This window comes from Fragaria vesca, linkage group LG6, assembly GCF_000184155.1.
Source record: "Fragaria vesca subsp. vesca linkage group LG6, FraVesHawaii_1.0, whole genome shotgun sequence".
Classification (NCBI taxonomy): Eukaryota; Viridiplantae; Streptophyta; class Magnoliopsida; order Rosales; family Rosaceae; genus Fragaria; species Fragaria vesca.
Genome location: NC_020496.1, coordinates 35573152 through 35587916, shown reverse-complemented (window position 1 = coordinate 35587916; position 14765 = coordinate 35573152). Strand labels below are relative to the sequence as shown.

The following is a 14765-nucleotide window of genomic DNA, read 5'->3' as shown; positions in this document are numbered from 1 at the left end:
TACTATTTTGCGGCATTGGAGATGGTTTCCAAATACTGTCCGGGTTTTAAACCTCCTACAAGTCATGAGCTAAGGACTTGGATTTTGAAGGATGAAGTTGAAGATGTTCAAAAGTTGATGGTAGATCATAAAAAAGATTGGAGCAAGTATGGATGCACTATTATGTCGGATGGTTGGACGGATGGCAAGAGTAGGGTTATACTAAACTTTTTAGTAAATAGCCCTAAAGGTACATGGTTCTTGAAATCCGTTGATGCATCGGATACAATTAAAAATGGAGAGTTGATGCTCAATTACTTGGATAATGTTGTGGAGGAGGTAGGGGAGGAGAATGTTGTCCAAATAGTTACCGACAATGCTTCTAATTATAAGTGGGCGGGAAAGGAGCTAATGAAGCAAAGAAGCAAATTATGGTGGACTCCTTGTGCGGCTCATTGCATTGACTTGATGTTGGAGGACATTAGCAAGTTGAAGGTCTTTGAAACTACCATTCAAAGAGCTAAGCTAATTGTGAAATTTATTTATGGGCATACACAAGTTCTTTCCATCATGAGAAAATTTACCGGCAACAAGGAGATTATTCGGCCGGCGATTACAAGGTTTGCCACATCTTTTCTCACTCTCCAAAGTCTATATAAGCAAAAGGCAGCTCTTATTAGTATGTTTCAATCTAAAGAATGGCATGATTGTGGTTGTACAAAACATAAAGATGCTTATGATGTGAAGAAGTATATCCTCCGTGATGGAAACTTTTGGAACCATATTGCCTATTGCATCAAGAGTGTTTTGCCTCTTGTTTGTGTCTTGAGAGAGGTTGATTCAGAAGTGAGACCCGCCATGGGATTTATTTTTGAGTTGATAGATGCCGCAAAAGACAAGATTGCTAGTAATCTTGGAAATGTGGAAGCGAAGTATGCACCTATTTGGAAGAGAATAGATAATAGGTGGAGTCCACAACTTCATCAACCATTGCATGCGGCGGGTTATTACTTGAACCCTCAATTTCGATATGAAGAAAATTTTAAAAATACCGAGCATGTGAAGAAGGGGTTTTGGAAGATTGCATGGATAGGATGCTTGATGGTGAGGCTCGTATCCAAGCGGAAATACAATTGGACCTTTATGAGCGAAAACTTGGGAAGTTTGGAAGTGCAATGGCCGAATCTACTAGAAAAATCCGATCACCCGGTTAGTTTAATTGTTTAACTTGTATTACTTTAAAATGCAAACCAAGTATTTATATGATTGTGATTTTATAAGTTTATTAATCTATATTATTTTGTGTTCATAGTGTTTTGGTGGGAGAAATATGGGACACAAACACCGGAGTTGATGAATTTTGCAACTCGGGTCCTTTCCCTTACTTGTAGTGCATCGGGGTGTGAAAGGAATTGGAGCACTTTTGAAATGGTAAGTTATTTCATCCCATCTAAGTTGAATAGTTTATAGGTCATAAATTATTAAATTTCACCATACTAAATTGTTGCATTATGTTAATTATAGATTCACACTAAGAAGAGGAATAGACTTGAGCATAAGAGGTTGCATGCCTTAGTTTATGTGAAGTATAATATTGCTCTAAGAGATAGGACTTTGAAGAGAAACGCTACAATGACCGATCCTATTGTTGTGGAAGAGATTGAATCGGATGATGAATGGATAACCGAGATAGAGGATCCGGTTCTTCCCACCGATCCACATTGGATTGAGGACAATGTGGAAGAATTGACATTGGATGATGGAGCGATCCGAAATGTGCCAAGTGGTACATATGAAAGTAGCCTAATTAATCGTGATCCTCCTCCCCGTGTGCCTTCTCCTCCTCCCCATGTGCCTTCTTCTCCTCATGTGCCTACTCCTTCTCGTGAGCCTATTCCTTCCCGTGAGCCTACACCTTCTCTTGATGAGCCTATCCTTTTCTATAAAAGGAAATTTATGGAAGGACAAAGTTCAAGTAAGTTCTTTGGAAACTTTATGTTCGATTAATTGGTAACATTAATTTTAGTACTCTTTGAATAATTGTCTATCCCATTTTGCATAGGTAAGAGAAAAGCACCAAGAAAATCAATGCTTCTTGATGACATTGTAGATGATGATACTAGAAGTAATCGGTTTGATGATACTAATCCTCTCTTCCAATACGGTGATGATGATGATGAAGGTGGTGATGATGATGATGGTGATGATGGGGGTGATAGTGATGGTGATGATAGTTTGGATGGAGATATCTTAATTGATGATGATGATGACTTTGAAGCATGAAGTTTATTTTATTATCTTTTGATCTTGCAAGACTATCTAGTGTACTTTGATCTTTTAACTTGACCTTTTGGATGTGTTTATGTTTAGTGATTTGCTTGAATTGCATTGTTTTGAGTCCTTACTAGGAATGAATGATCATATATAATGTTGTGTTGATTGTAATGTATGTGCTATATATAGGAGGAATAATGACATGAATAATTTTTTTTTTTCTAAAAGGCTTACGCCTTACGCCTCAAGGCTTACGCCTTGGTGAGGCTCTCGCTCCATAGCCTCGGCTACGCCTTAGCCTTTTAAAACATTGATACAAATAAACTTAACAAAGGAAGGAAAGGACCTCCTATTTCTTGACTTTTTTGCTGTACAATTCCCTTGGTCTATGAGGAAACTGGAAAATATCTAACGAAGAAAGGAGTCCTTTACGCTATATGATGTACAGTTTCCTTGGTCTTTCAGGAAACATATGTCCAAGAAAAGCAGCACTAGGCTTTTTTTTTCAATGCGAAATGTGTACTACAAGGAGGACCCTCTAAACATCCGGGTTCTAAAGAGGTTGAAATTCAAAGCAACAGCAACATGCTGAGGGAAATTGAAATCACACAACTGGGGAGATGATCAACAATGTCCTTAGTTGGCAATAGCATACGCTACAAATTTTGCCTGACGAAAAATGTGGACAAATGAAAATTCTTGACGGCCGGTGTTCAGTTATAAAAAAAGAAAAATGGAAAGAAACGGAGGATTGTCGACGGCGTTTAATTATTAAAAGTAGAGATAGACGATTCTTGACGGCGTCTCAGTTATATATTGAAGCCAGTTCACTGCTTCCACTTCAGTCTTAGAGTTTGACTCGGAGAGAAAGAAATAGAGATAGAGAATTAGAGATGGATTTCTCGGAGCTGCGCACGGCGGTGGAGGAGGCGGAGCTAGTCGACGCCCACGCACACAACCTCGTCGCCGTCGACTCCTCCTTCCCCTTCATCAAAGCCTTCTCCGAAGCCGATGGCGCCGCCTTATCCCACGCCCCCCATTCCCTCTCCTTCAAGGTCCCTCCCTATCTCTTCCATTTCTCTACCGGATTTGAAATCCGATTGGAGATTCCGGACTTAGCTACCTGCCGGTCAAACTTGAGTCAAACTTGAAATGTTTTTAATGCGATTGTGTTGGATTGATTTTTCAGAGAAGTTTGAAGGAGGTTGCGGAGCTCTACGGGTGCGAGAAGAGCTTGGAAGCAGTTGAGGAGCACCGGAGAGTCGCCGGAGTAGAGGCGATTAGCTCGAGATGCTTTGAGGCGGCGAGAATCTCGGCATTGCTTATTGATGATGGACTGAAGCTGGATAAAATGTATGGCATTGATTGGCATAAGAGTGCCGCGCCTGTGGTTGGGAGGATTTTGAGGATTGAGAGTCTGGCTGAGCAGATTCTTGATGAGGTGAGGCTCGTTTTAATGTGCTTGAAATGTTTATATGAATTTCATTTGCTCGCACATTTAGTGATTGAATGTTATAGCAGGATTTGAGTACTTTTTTTCGGCAATGTAATTGCAAATGAGGTGAAATTTGCGCAGAAGATTGGATGGTCAATGGTTGTGATATGTTTGTTTTGTCATGGTTGTTATAATATTCTCATTCGTATTATTTTGTGCTCCTTTTAGGAGTTGCTGGGTGGATCTTCTTGGACATTGGATGTGTTCACTGAAACATTCATTGGAAAGTTGAAGTCATATCCTTTCAGTTACCTTGTGATATATTTTCTGTCACCTTTTCATTGAATGATATAAAAATGAACTCCTGTGTTTTGAGTTGGTTCTCTTAATCCCTATTCTACATTGGCTGATAAGATTTTCGGCTTGAAAAGTATAGCTGCATATCGCAGCGGGCTGGAAATTAGTACGCATGTCAATAGGAAAGATGTCGAGGAAGGTCTTTCTGAGGTTCAACAGGGTGAGTACTGCATTTAGATGCTGATTTATCTGTGTTAAACGGAATGTGTGCTAATTATTCTATCTCTGCAGCTGGAAAGCCTGTTCGCATATCAAATAAAAGTTTTATCGACTATATTTTCACTCGTAGTTTGGAGGTTGCTGTACTTTTTGACTTGCCAATGCAGATACATACAGGGTAATGGAGAGTATTGAGATTATCAAAATAGTTGTGCATTGTGTGAATGATTACTACTAATATGATAGAAAAATCTGTAATTTTTTGTTTGAGGGAATACTACTCTTGTTAACTGATTACTTCTTTCACGTAAGAAAATTAAGTCAATTTTAGAAAAACACTAATGATGAATTCTTTAGGAACAGTGATGTGAAGGAAGTAAATTCAGACCTTATCCATTTTTAGGAGTTGCTGACCAAATTTTATGATTTTAAGGACTAGTTCTACTTCTCCAACCTATTTACTAGAATGCAAAAGCTCTTAGGTGATCAGTTGCTTTGTGATTGTTCAAAGTTGTATATTCTTTGCATATAACTGATCCACACTTTTCACATGTAACTAGTTTTGGCGACAAAGATTTGGACTTGAGGCTGTCCAATCCCCTTCATCTCCGGGAAATGCTTGAGGACAAGAGATTTTCTAAAAGCCGTATTGTTCTGTTACATGCGTCCTACCCGTTTTCAAAGGAAGCGTCATATCTAGCCTCTGTTTATCCCCAGGTGATATTTGCAATTTCATTGAATTAAATATTTTTTTTGGACATTGGATGTAAACTGTCAAGTCATTGTAGATGATAACCGTTTTCATATACAGGTCTACCTCGACTTTGGCTTGGCCATACCCAAGCTCAGTGTCCATGGGATGATATCTTCACTAAAAGAACTTTTGGAGCTAGCTCCAATTAAGAAGGTAAGAATATACTAAATTGAAGCCTTTTTTTTAATCAAAATTGAAGCCTGTAAGAAAGATGAAATGATGAAAATGTAAGAAAGATGAAGTAATAAAATATGCATTCAAAGACGGATAGAGAGACTCTTCTTAATAAACTCCAGATAAATTTCTGAATGTTCTCCATGTTATTGTTTCTAGAACTGTCTTCTAGTGATTTGTAAGGGGAAATGATCTTTCTTCTCTATGTACATGGCCATGCACATGCTTTTGTGCTTATGAATACATCCAATGTGATTTATTTGCAGGTCATGTTCAGCACTGATGGATATGCGTTTCCTGAAACTTTTTACTTAGGTGTGTTAAAGTAATATCAATTTACCATCGGACTTATTCTTGATCAAGATAATTTTAGTCTACAAAAGATGCTTATGAGCCTTGGCGCGCACATGTTTGTGATTGACAGGTGCAAAAAAGGCACGTGAAGTTGTCTTTTCAGTTCTACATGAGGCCTGTGCTGACGGTGATCTCTCAATTCCGGAGGCTATTGAGGCTGCTAAAAACATCTTTTCACAAAATGCAGTTCAGTTTTACAAGATTGATCTTGTTGTCAGATCTTCTGGTTTAGCCAACAGTGTATCCTCTAACTTTGTGAAGGTGAAGAGTAATGACTCGGAAAATCATGTCTCATTTGTTCGTGTTTTCTGGGCTGATGCATCAGGACAGCAAAGATGTCGTGTGAGTTCTTTTCTTTTTCCTTTTAGTTTCATTTTGGAATAGATGTATTTTAAGTTGCTTCTTAACTGTACAATTTTGCATTCACAAGTCAGAAAGTAACACCTATGCTTTCTATAGAAAAACAACTAATTATTTTAAGCTAAACGGAAATTCATCTCATTCTACTGTCTTTTACAAATTAAAGTCAATTGGTTCATTTACTAATATATATTGGGAGATCTCTTGTGAAACTGCTTGCTATTTATCCTTCATCAATTTCATTGTTGGCATGTTCTATACCAGTATGGCATGCATACCACAACCCTGCATATATACAACCTTGCCTTTGTATGCTTCATTCATGGTATTTCATATATTCAGTTTTGGGGATATTATCAAACAAATCTACTTTGTAAGTGACTTCTTGAATTTGCACGAATTAATTGTGTCGATTTCATTTCTCTCATTTGTTGTCCATCATTGGTTCAGGTTGTTCCTGCTAAGCGGTTCAATGACGTTGTTACAAAAAATGGCATTGGTTTGACTTTTGCTTGTATGGGAATGACTTCATTCACTGATGGTCCCGCTGATGAGACTAATTTGACTGGTGTGGGTGAGATCAGACTCATGCCTGATTTATCGACTAAATGGAGAATTCCATGGTACTGAGTAGATTTTGAGTTTTCAGAAAGCTGTGTTTATGCTCAAGTAAAAATTTATTTGTTATAGTGATAGTATTTATATTCCTGGTATGGAGGATGAACTTACATTTACAAAACACTGCTCCTAAATCTGGTAGCATGGTTCATGACTAGTTTATTAATATCAATTTTTTCCTCAACAGGGTAGAACAAGAGGAAATGGTTTTGGCCAACATGCATCTTAAACCAGGTGAAGCATGGGAATACTGCCCGAGAGAGACCTTGCAGAGGGTTTCAAAAATTTTGAAAGATGAATTCAACTTGGTATGTTTAGATTGTTTGTATCTTAGATACAATTACTTTGATATCAATTTTAATGCTGTTTTTGTATCATTCCCTAGAGAAAAGAGGCTTAGGGGTGGAAATTCTAAAAATTATGTTGCTATAGGGATTTCATATAGAAAGGACTCCCTCTTACATGTTGGCCCAGGGAGTTACTTGTCAATATATTGGATTTTAATAGTGGTAGAAAATGGTTAGATGCTCTTAGAAAAACAGTGCACAGGGCTTTGCACTGCTTGAATTTCTGCTCACATTGTAGATGGACTGCTAATATGTACTCTTATTCATTAATAAATAATGTATGTTTTCTACTTAAAACGAAATAAACACAGAACTTAAATGCTATTTGTGCAGGAAATGAATGCAGGATTTGAAAATGAATTTTTTCTCTTGAAGAGTACACTAAGGTATGAGATACTCCCATATCTGATTAAGTTTGTAACTTGGGTATTTGCACACACGTTGTGACTTGTGGTACACAAATAAAAACTTGTACAGGGATGGAAAAGAAGAATGGGTACCATTTGACTCAACACCATACTGTTCCCCATCATCGTATGATGCTGCTTCCCCTTTGTTTCACAAAGTTATTGCTGCTCTCCAGTCCCTGAATATAACTGTAGAACAGGTGCAGAAGAAAACTGATGCTATGATTGCTTCTTATATTTGTATGAGGAAATTGCCATTTGAAATGAGATCCTTGGGTAACTAATTTGATATCCAGTCTTTTATTATTTATTTTCCAAGACGCTATAAGGGTTCCTTAAACCACCATGGTGACTTGAACTTCTATGAGGAAAAAACGGATAGAGTATCCTTCCATTTTGGACATGACATAGCTAGCAAATGCTGTCATTTACAATATTTTTACTGCACTATTTCACATGACTAATACTTAGAAGTTTATTTATTTGATCTTGATTTTCTGGTGAACTGATATTTTGCTTGGTGGATAGTTTTATCCATGATCTACTTCTGTCTAGATCTTTTGCTTGTTGGATAGTTTTATCCATGATCTACTTCTGTCTAGATTTTTTCTTTTTTGGTCCAGTCATATATTGCTGTATATGTTGTTGATGCTTGATAGCTTGAACATTTCCTGGAGGCATGTGTGATAGATTGAAATAGAAGACTAAAACATGTATACACTGACAGACATAGTCCTGATCTGTCAAGTAGCTAACTTAAGTAATAGTATTCTCTAGCCTCCACCACTTCTAGTTATGCAATTTATTTTTATACAGGTGGTTAGATCACTTTAGGTCTCTCTGTGTGTGTGCACACACACAGGGCCCTTCCACTAAGGGATCCCCTTTTTTGTATATATCTATATATATATAACACACACACACGCCCACACACACACACACACACACATATATATATATATACATACATTTTACATTTTTACTTACTGTTTTATCATCCATGTTACAAACTGTAGTTACATGCAGAAAGTGGGAAAGGTCAGTTTGAGATGGCTCTAGGGCACACAGCTTGCCTGCATGCTGCTGACAACTTGATTTATACCCGTGAAGTTATTAGGGCCATTGCAAGAAAACACGGATTGTTGGCGACCTTTATGCCGAAGTAGGTTCTTGATGTTGCCATACATAGTTACATATTTTAGTGCAATAAGCTGTGATTTCAACTAGATTGAAAGAAATTTGGATTTGGGTATTTTGGTGAACAATACTTCGTACATGGTTCAGTCTGTAAAATTGTCTCCTCATGGGTCATGACAGCTGTGAAAATATTGTTTGTCATGCTCCATGTTGTAAGAGTCTCTGCTCCATGTTGTAAGAGTCTCTGCATAACTGTGTTGTCTCTTCGGCAGGTATGCGCTGGATGAGATTGGCTCTGGAGCCCATGTACATCTCAGTTTGTGGCAGAATGGCAAAAATGTATTCATGGCATCTGGTGGATCCTCTCAGCATGGGATGTCCAAGGTTGGGGAGGAATTTATGGCAGGAGTTCTATATCATCTCCCTGCAGTTTTGGCATTTACAGCTCCAATTCCGAATAGGTACCCACATTCCTGCCAGACTCTGCACTTGTCCCCTTGTTCTCCCTACCGTATAGTAATTTATCTTGTAAATATCTTGTGCTCCTTCCCCCACCCCAACCCCCAAAAAAAAAAAAAAAAATTCTCAGACTTTTCATTAGTCTTTCCATTTTCAGGGATCAGTTTTACTGACCTTCTTATAGATGGAAAAACAAAGTTATAGAACAATATTACCTTCTCTTATTTATAATATAATTATTATCTGTTGAATATTTTACCATCTCTTAGACTGGGTATGATTTTCGAAAGTTTGTGCTTCCAGAATATTTTGGGTGTATAAGTTAGTCGAAAATAACTCATGTGATCATCTTCTCATGTCTATAATATATTATATTATCTGTTTGTAGTTATGACCGGATACAACCTAATACTTGGAGTGGAGCATACAAGTGCTGGGGAAAAGAAAACAGGGAAGCTCCATTAAGAACTGCATGCCCACCTGGAATCCAATCTGGTTTGGTGAGCAACTTCGAGATCAAGTCATTTGATGGGTGTGCAAATCCACACTTGGGCCTGGCTGCAATACTAGCTGCTGGCATTGATGGTCTTAGGAGGCAACTTTGTCTCCCCAAACCTATTGGTAAGATTACGTAATGTTAAAAATATGGGTTTAAATATAAGATGGAATTGCTGTAATTGACCATGTTAGTACTTCTGGTCAGTCTCATTCTATGCAAGTGACTATTTTGTAACAATCATTGTTTTTGGAATACTGATAATACATATAGACCTATGCATGATATGTATCATTATTCTATAAGTTGAACACTAGCACCTATTGTGGCATTTTGATTCAATCTTTCTGTGTGTCATCTGCACTGAACTAGATTACTGCCAAATTCTGATGGTGCATTTGACAGATTTTCCAGAAAATAAAATATTTTTCCTTTTGGTAGTACAACTACTTTTTCTTCACTGACAATGATTTTTCACTATCTCCGTTAATTTGTCATGAGTTTAGTGCATACTCGTTCATGACAAGTAAGAAAATTGGAGGTTGTGGTCTTATTGAATGCATAATGTATACCATTCGATCATTTGGAAGAATATTTTACAGTTTTGTCTAACATTTTAATGATATTTCGTCAACAGATACAAATCCTTCTAGCCTTGAAGGAGAACTACAAAGATTACCAAAGTCACTTTCGGAGTCATTAGAAGCTTTAAAGGAAGATGATCTTTTCAAAGATTTCATTGGGGAAAAGCTATTGGTTGCCATAAAGGGGGTCCGTAAGGTATGTTCTAAATATTATTCCTAATAGATTTGCATACCGTTTGTTGAACTACAGTTTCTCTCGTTGAAAAGATTTGATACCCTTTTTCAAATGACGAATACTTGTATTGTTCCCAATTTTGTCTGCAGGCAGAAATTGACTACTACGACAAGCACAAAGATGCATACAAGCAACTTATACACCGCTATTAAGCTTACTATCTTGAACTTTCCTTGTCTAGCCCTTTTCCAGACCTCCATTACTTCTGATCATCAGTTGCCACTTGAGGAATAATACAAGCACGGGGAATCCTCATTTGAGGAATGTCATACATATACATACTCGTGTGTGTGTGTGTGTGTACATATATGTATGTCTATGTATACACCTTTTATACCAAAATAATATTTTGTACCATACTACAAAATATGTATGGTAGTAAGATATGTACCATACTACCATGGCAAGAAAGTAGAAATTGCAAACTCACTTCTACTAAAGTGAAAACAAGGATCCAACTTTGATCAAGTCCTCCAAAGGTAAGATTTTACTTGTTTTAAAGCATTTAGCGAATGAAAATGCTAGCTCTGTTTTTGATGCTCAAGTTTGATCAAAGTAGTCCTAAACCAAAATGGATAGAAATGAACAATCTTGTAGTAGAGATCGTCAGATCGATGATCTTAATTATTTGTTGGACATGGCAGATCCTCGATGTGACTGTCGAAGCTAGAAGCTCGACAACTGTGAGAGATAAGGTGTTTCTTGGACTTGGAAGCGGAAACTGCATATATTTTCTGGATGATAGATATAATGCAAATGCGCTCATGATATGATATTGAGGTTTATAACATATCCAACAGGACACATTTTTCTGCAGACAACCAGAATAGGAAAACTGAATCGAAGTACTGTTATCCTCTAAAATGGATTTGGTTTACACCAACATTGTAACTTTATTCAGGACCGTCGGAAGCATATTCATACATAGCTATACCTAATTTCTTACACAAAATCAAAGGTAGAAAATCTTTCACGCCAATTGCCATTTATATTCCTTGGTATATTTCATAACAAAGTATTTGGCCAATGACTAATATTGTTCACTCTGGTGAAAATATAGGAGCATCCTAACGACTTGGATCATTCGCATCCTTCCAAATCTAAGTAAACCGAAATAGGCGGGATATTACAGATTAAACATTTACCTATATTCCAGACCCTTATAAATCTGCGCTGCACAAGAATCTATAGTAAAACCAATTGAAAAACCCAAATCACTTCTCATATCATATATGGCATCAGTATTTCACGCCCTCTTGGGTTCAATATTACTGCTCGTTCTTCCTTTGCTGCCACATTATGTTCATGCATTTGCATGGCCATGGGATAGAGAAACAGGGGCTGGTGCAGGCAGCAAGGGCAAAATTCATTTAGTGGGTCGCAACCACAGGCCAAGGTTCGTTACCGGCCCTTGGAAGCATGCTCACGCCACATGCTATGAGGGAAGCTCCGGTACATTTGGTATGACTAATCCTCTAACTTCATCTCCTTTAGAAAAAGGAGTACCATGCATGGTGATTTAGCATCCAATATGTAATTGTAGATTAACCTTAAATCTTCCATGTGCTGCATCTTGCATTTGAAACATTCGCTAATTGTGAGCGCAGGGGGAGCTTGCGGATACGATGATGTAGTTAAAGAAGGCTATGGCTTGGACACAGTAGCATTGAGCAATGTTTTGTTCAACAATGGGCAGGCTTGTGGTTCATGTTATGAAATCAAATGTGTGGATAATCCTCAGTGGTGCAAACCAGGACAACCGTCTCTTTTTGTTACGGCCACCAACAATTGCCCCCCAAATAATCAGCTTTCCGGTGATAATGGAGGTTGGTGCAATCCACCTCGTGAACATTTCGATATAGCCAGGCCTTCATTCAGCAAAATTGCCGAGGACAAGGCCGGCATTACTCCTGTCATTTACCGCAGGTACTTAAATATTACCTTTGTTTAGTGAATATTCCTACTCATAATGGGAATGGATAGTACCTTATTAGGGTTTGCTTACATTTGCAGGGTTCCATGCCAAAAGCAAGGAGGCATGAAGTTCACAATAACAGGGAATCCTTACTTCAACCAAGTATTGGTCTGGAACGTTGCAGGTGCCGGAGATGTGACCAGCGTTGAAGTAAAGGGCCACCGGAACCTGAAATGGACGCCTCTGAAGCGGCTTTGGGGTCAGAAGTGGGTGACTGACCAGAAGATGGCTGGTGAGAAACTGACCTTCCGAGTTAGGTCGAGTGATGGAAGATCCTCAACCTCATGGCATATAGTCCCTCAGAACTGGCAGTTTGGCCAAACCTTCCAGGGCAAGAATTTTGCCTAGGAAAGCTGCTGTACATGCTCAACCGGTAGCTCATGTATGTTCTAATTCGTATTTGTTTAAGAAAGCAGCTGACTGCGTTAACTTAGATGATTAAAAAGGTCCAAATAAGCTTAATTTGTGGTCAATCAGCATAAGAAGGGATTGCCCAGCTACAAAATCGACTAGCGATACTGTAAAAGCACATGTAGTATTTTTTTTTTTTTTTTTTTTCATTTTGAAATTCAAACTTTCGATGTAATTAACGGGTATATATACTGTACTCTTACCCCTTTAAATATTAATAGAGGACATATTATATGAAGGGTTTCCAGTTACATTTAATTCACTCTTACCCCTGTAAATCAAAACCCTAAAGTTTCTATTCTTGAGCTAACTGACTGTATTTCACTGTTCACGTATGTGTGTGTTGTAAAAAGGTTCATTGATCAATGAGAGTGTTCCATATGCATGTTGAGGAATTTTTGGTCATGAAAACTGGATTTAGTTTGTTACGTTTCCTTCTAACATTAAAATAATCCATCTCTCTCAGGTAATGTACGTGGTTATTCTTTTCCTTTTCTCAAAGAGTTGGGCGTAAAATTTGGCTAGGTGTTGGAGACAATCAATTACTCATGGATATCATTCATAGTGATAGACCAGTAACAATTGCTCTTCGCAATCGTATGCATGTCTGACTGGTCCTTTCGATGCATCTCTTAGTCTATTAATGGATTTTTCTTCTTTTTAAAAAAGGTAAGTTGATCGTAGATATTGCAAATGTAAGGACAACAAATTAGTTTGTATAATTGAGGCAGAGCGGGAAATCAGAAGATAAATGATGTAGCTACACTATAGAGGCAGGATCAAACATCCTATATTTGTATTCACTAATTTTAACCGACACATTGAGGAAAAACATCGATATATAAATGATATCATCGATCATTAACCAGCTAAATTAAATTGTTAATTCAAAATGGGTTTGAGAGCTTTGTTTGGATCATTATTCCTGGTCTTGTTTCTTGTTGTCCATGCTGTCCATGTCAATGCTCATCCACCGAAGTTCCGGGCAACTGAATGGAAACATGCTCATGGAACATTTTATGAAGGAAGCTCCGATACATTTGGTAATTAAGAACTTACTTATTGTGCCCTTTATAAGTAACATATATATATATGCACGGTGGTGACCAGAAAGATTCGTATATCAATCGAGTTCATTTCAATCTTGGCTTGTTTTACTAATTACGAACCATTTGGAGCATCCTGCTAGGTGGAGCTTGTGGATACCATGATGTAGTTAAAGAAGGCTATGGCCTGGAGACAGTAGCATTGAGCAATGCATTGTTCAACAAGGGAGAGATGTGTGGTGCATGCTTCGAACTCAAATGCGAGGACGATCCTCAATGGTGCAAACCCGGGCAACCAAGTCTCATTGTTACAGCAACCAACCAGTGCCCTCCCAACCCCGCGCAGGATAGTAATAACGGAGGATGGTGCAACGAACCCCGTGAACATTTCGACATAGCAAGGCCTGTGTTCGAGACAATTGCCCAGTACAAGGCCGGCATCGTTCCAGTCGCATACCGCAGGTACTTTCATCAACGAATCTGCGACTCAATCGACACATGTTACTAGTTCCATTTTTACATAACTCTATATTCGTTACTGTCGATCATGTTATTATGCAGGATTCCATGTGACCATAAGAAAGGAGGCATCAAATTTACATTATCTGGGAATCCTTATTTCACTGAAGTGTTGGTGTGGAATGTCGCTGGCGCCGGGGATGTGAAAGACGTCAAAGTGAAAACGGAGGAGCATCCCGATCAGTGGCTGCAGATGTCGAGAATGTGGGGACAGAGGTGGGTTTACAACGGAAAATTGTGCGAGTCACAAGGGGCGCTTAGCTTCCAAGTGACATCGGGTGATGGAAGAAGCGTCGATTTGGAATGTGTTGCCCCGAAGGGTTGGGCGTTGGGCAACACTTATGAAGCCAAGAATAATTTCGATTAGGATCATCAACATGTATCAAAATTAAGATCTTCACCTATGAATAAGCAAGGCTCATCATCATTGCCGGCTGATTTTTGTACTTAGCCTATTTCTTTTCAGATTTGTGAGTAACCTTTGTGTAGTATGTTAACCAAATTTTCAATGGAAATAAATGTTCATTCTTATTTCTCTAACATATATCTTACTGCCATATTTTCATTCATCAATCCTCATCTTTAACATAACATAACATATGCATATCCAGCGTGATATCTATTTTTTGTAAAGAGAATGAAATATATATATATATATATATATATATATATATATAGTAGGTAG

The 14765-nt window shown here is 38.1% G+C and overlaps 5 protein-coding genes across 5 annotated transcripts; all 5 read left to right on the top strand.

Moving 5' to 3' along the window:
- Window positions 1-21: 21 nt before the first annotated feature.
- Window positions 22-1025, top strand: LOC101295649. The gene is made up of 2 exons (XM_004306224.1): window positions 22-911; window positions 1016-1025. The coding sequence occupies exons 1-2, from the start codon at window positions 22-24 to the stop codon at window positions 1023-1025; spliced, it is 900 nt and encodes a 299-aa protein (XP_004306272.1).
- On the top strand, window positions 703-2534 carry LOC101295362. The gene is made up of 5 exons (XM_004306223.1): window positions 703-1188; window positions 1292-1410; window positions 1504-1954; window positions 2042-2161; window positions 2482-2534. The coding sequence occupies exons 1-5, from the start codon at window positions 1065-1067 to the stop codon at window positions 2532-2534; spliced, it is 867 nt and encodes a 288-aa protein (XP_004306271.1). The 5' UTR covers window positions 703-1064.
- A 612-nt stretch (window positions 2535-3146) lies between these two features.
- LOC101305682 (protein fluG-like) lies at window positions 3147-10644 on the top strand. Its single transcript, XM_004304439.1, has 18 exons — window positions 3147-3308; window positions 3443-3694; window positions 3917-3984; window positions 4090-4205; window positions 4277-4382; window positions 4765-4921; window positions 5016-5111; window positions 5399-5447; window positions 5557-5828; window positions 6297-6469; window positions 6652-6772; window positions 7145-7197; window positions 7289-7418; window positions 8235-8380; window positions 8628-8816; window positions 9203-9435; window positions 9948-10090; window positions 10219-10644. The coding sequence occupies exons 1-18, from the start codon at window positions 3147-3149 to the stop codon at window positions 10279-10281; spliced, it is 2529 nt and encodes an 842-aa protein (XP_004304487.1). The 3' UTR covers window positions 10282-10644.
- A 717-nt stretch (window positions 10645-11361) lies between these two features.
- LOC101295072 (expansin-A32-like) lies at window positions 11362-12662 on the top strand. Its single transcript, XM_004306222.1, has 3 exons — window positions 11362-11590; window positions 11737-12055; window positions 12143-12662. The coding sequence occupies exons 1-3, from the start codon at window positions 11362-11364 to the stop codon at window positions 12450-12452; spliced, it is 858 nt and encodes a 285-aa protein (XP_004306270.1). The 3' UTR covers window positions 12453-12662.
- A 745-nt stretch (window positions 12663-13407) lies between these two features.
- LOC101294789 (expansin-A9-like) lies at window positions 13408-14447 on the top strand. The gene is made up of 3 exons (XM_004306221.1): window positions 13408-13558; window positions 13705-14023; window positions 14123-14447. Exons 1-3 carry the CDS (start codon window positions 13408-13410, stop codon window positions 14445-14447), a joined length of 795 nt encoding a protein of 264 aa, XP_004306269.1.
- The last annotated feature ends 318 nt before the right edge of the window (window positions 14448-14765 follow it).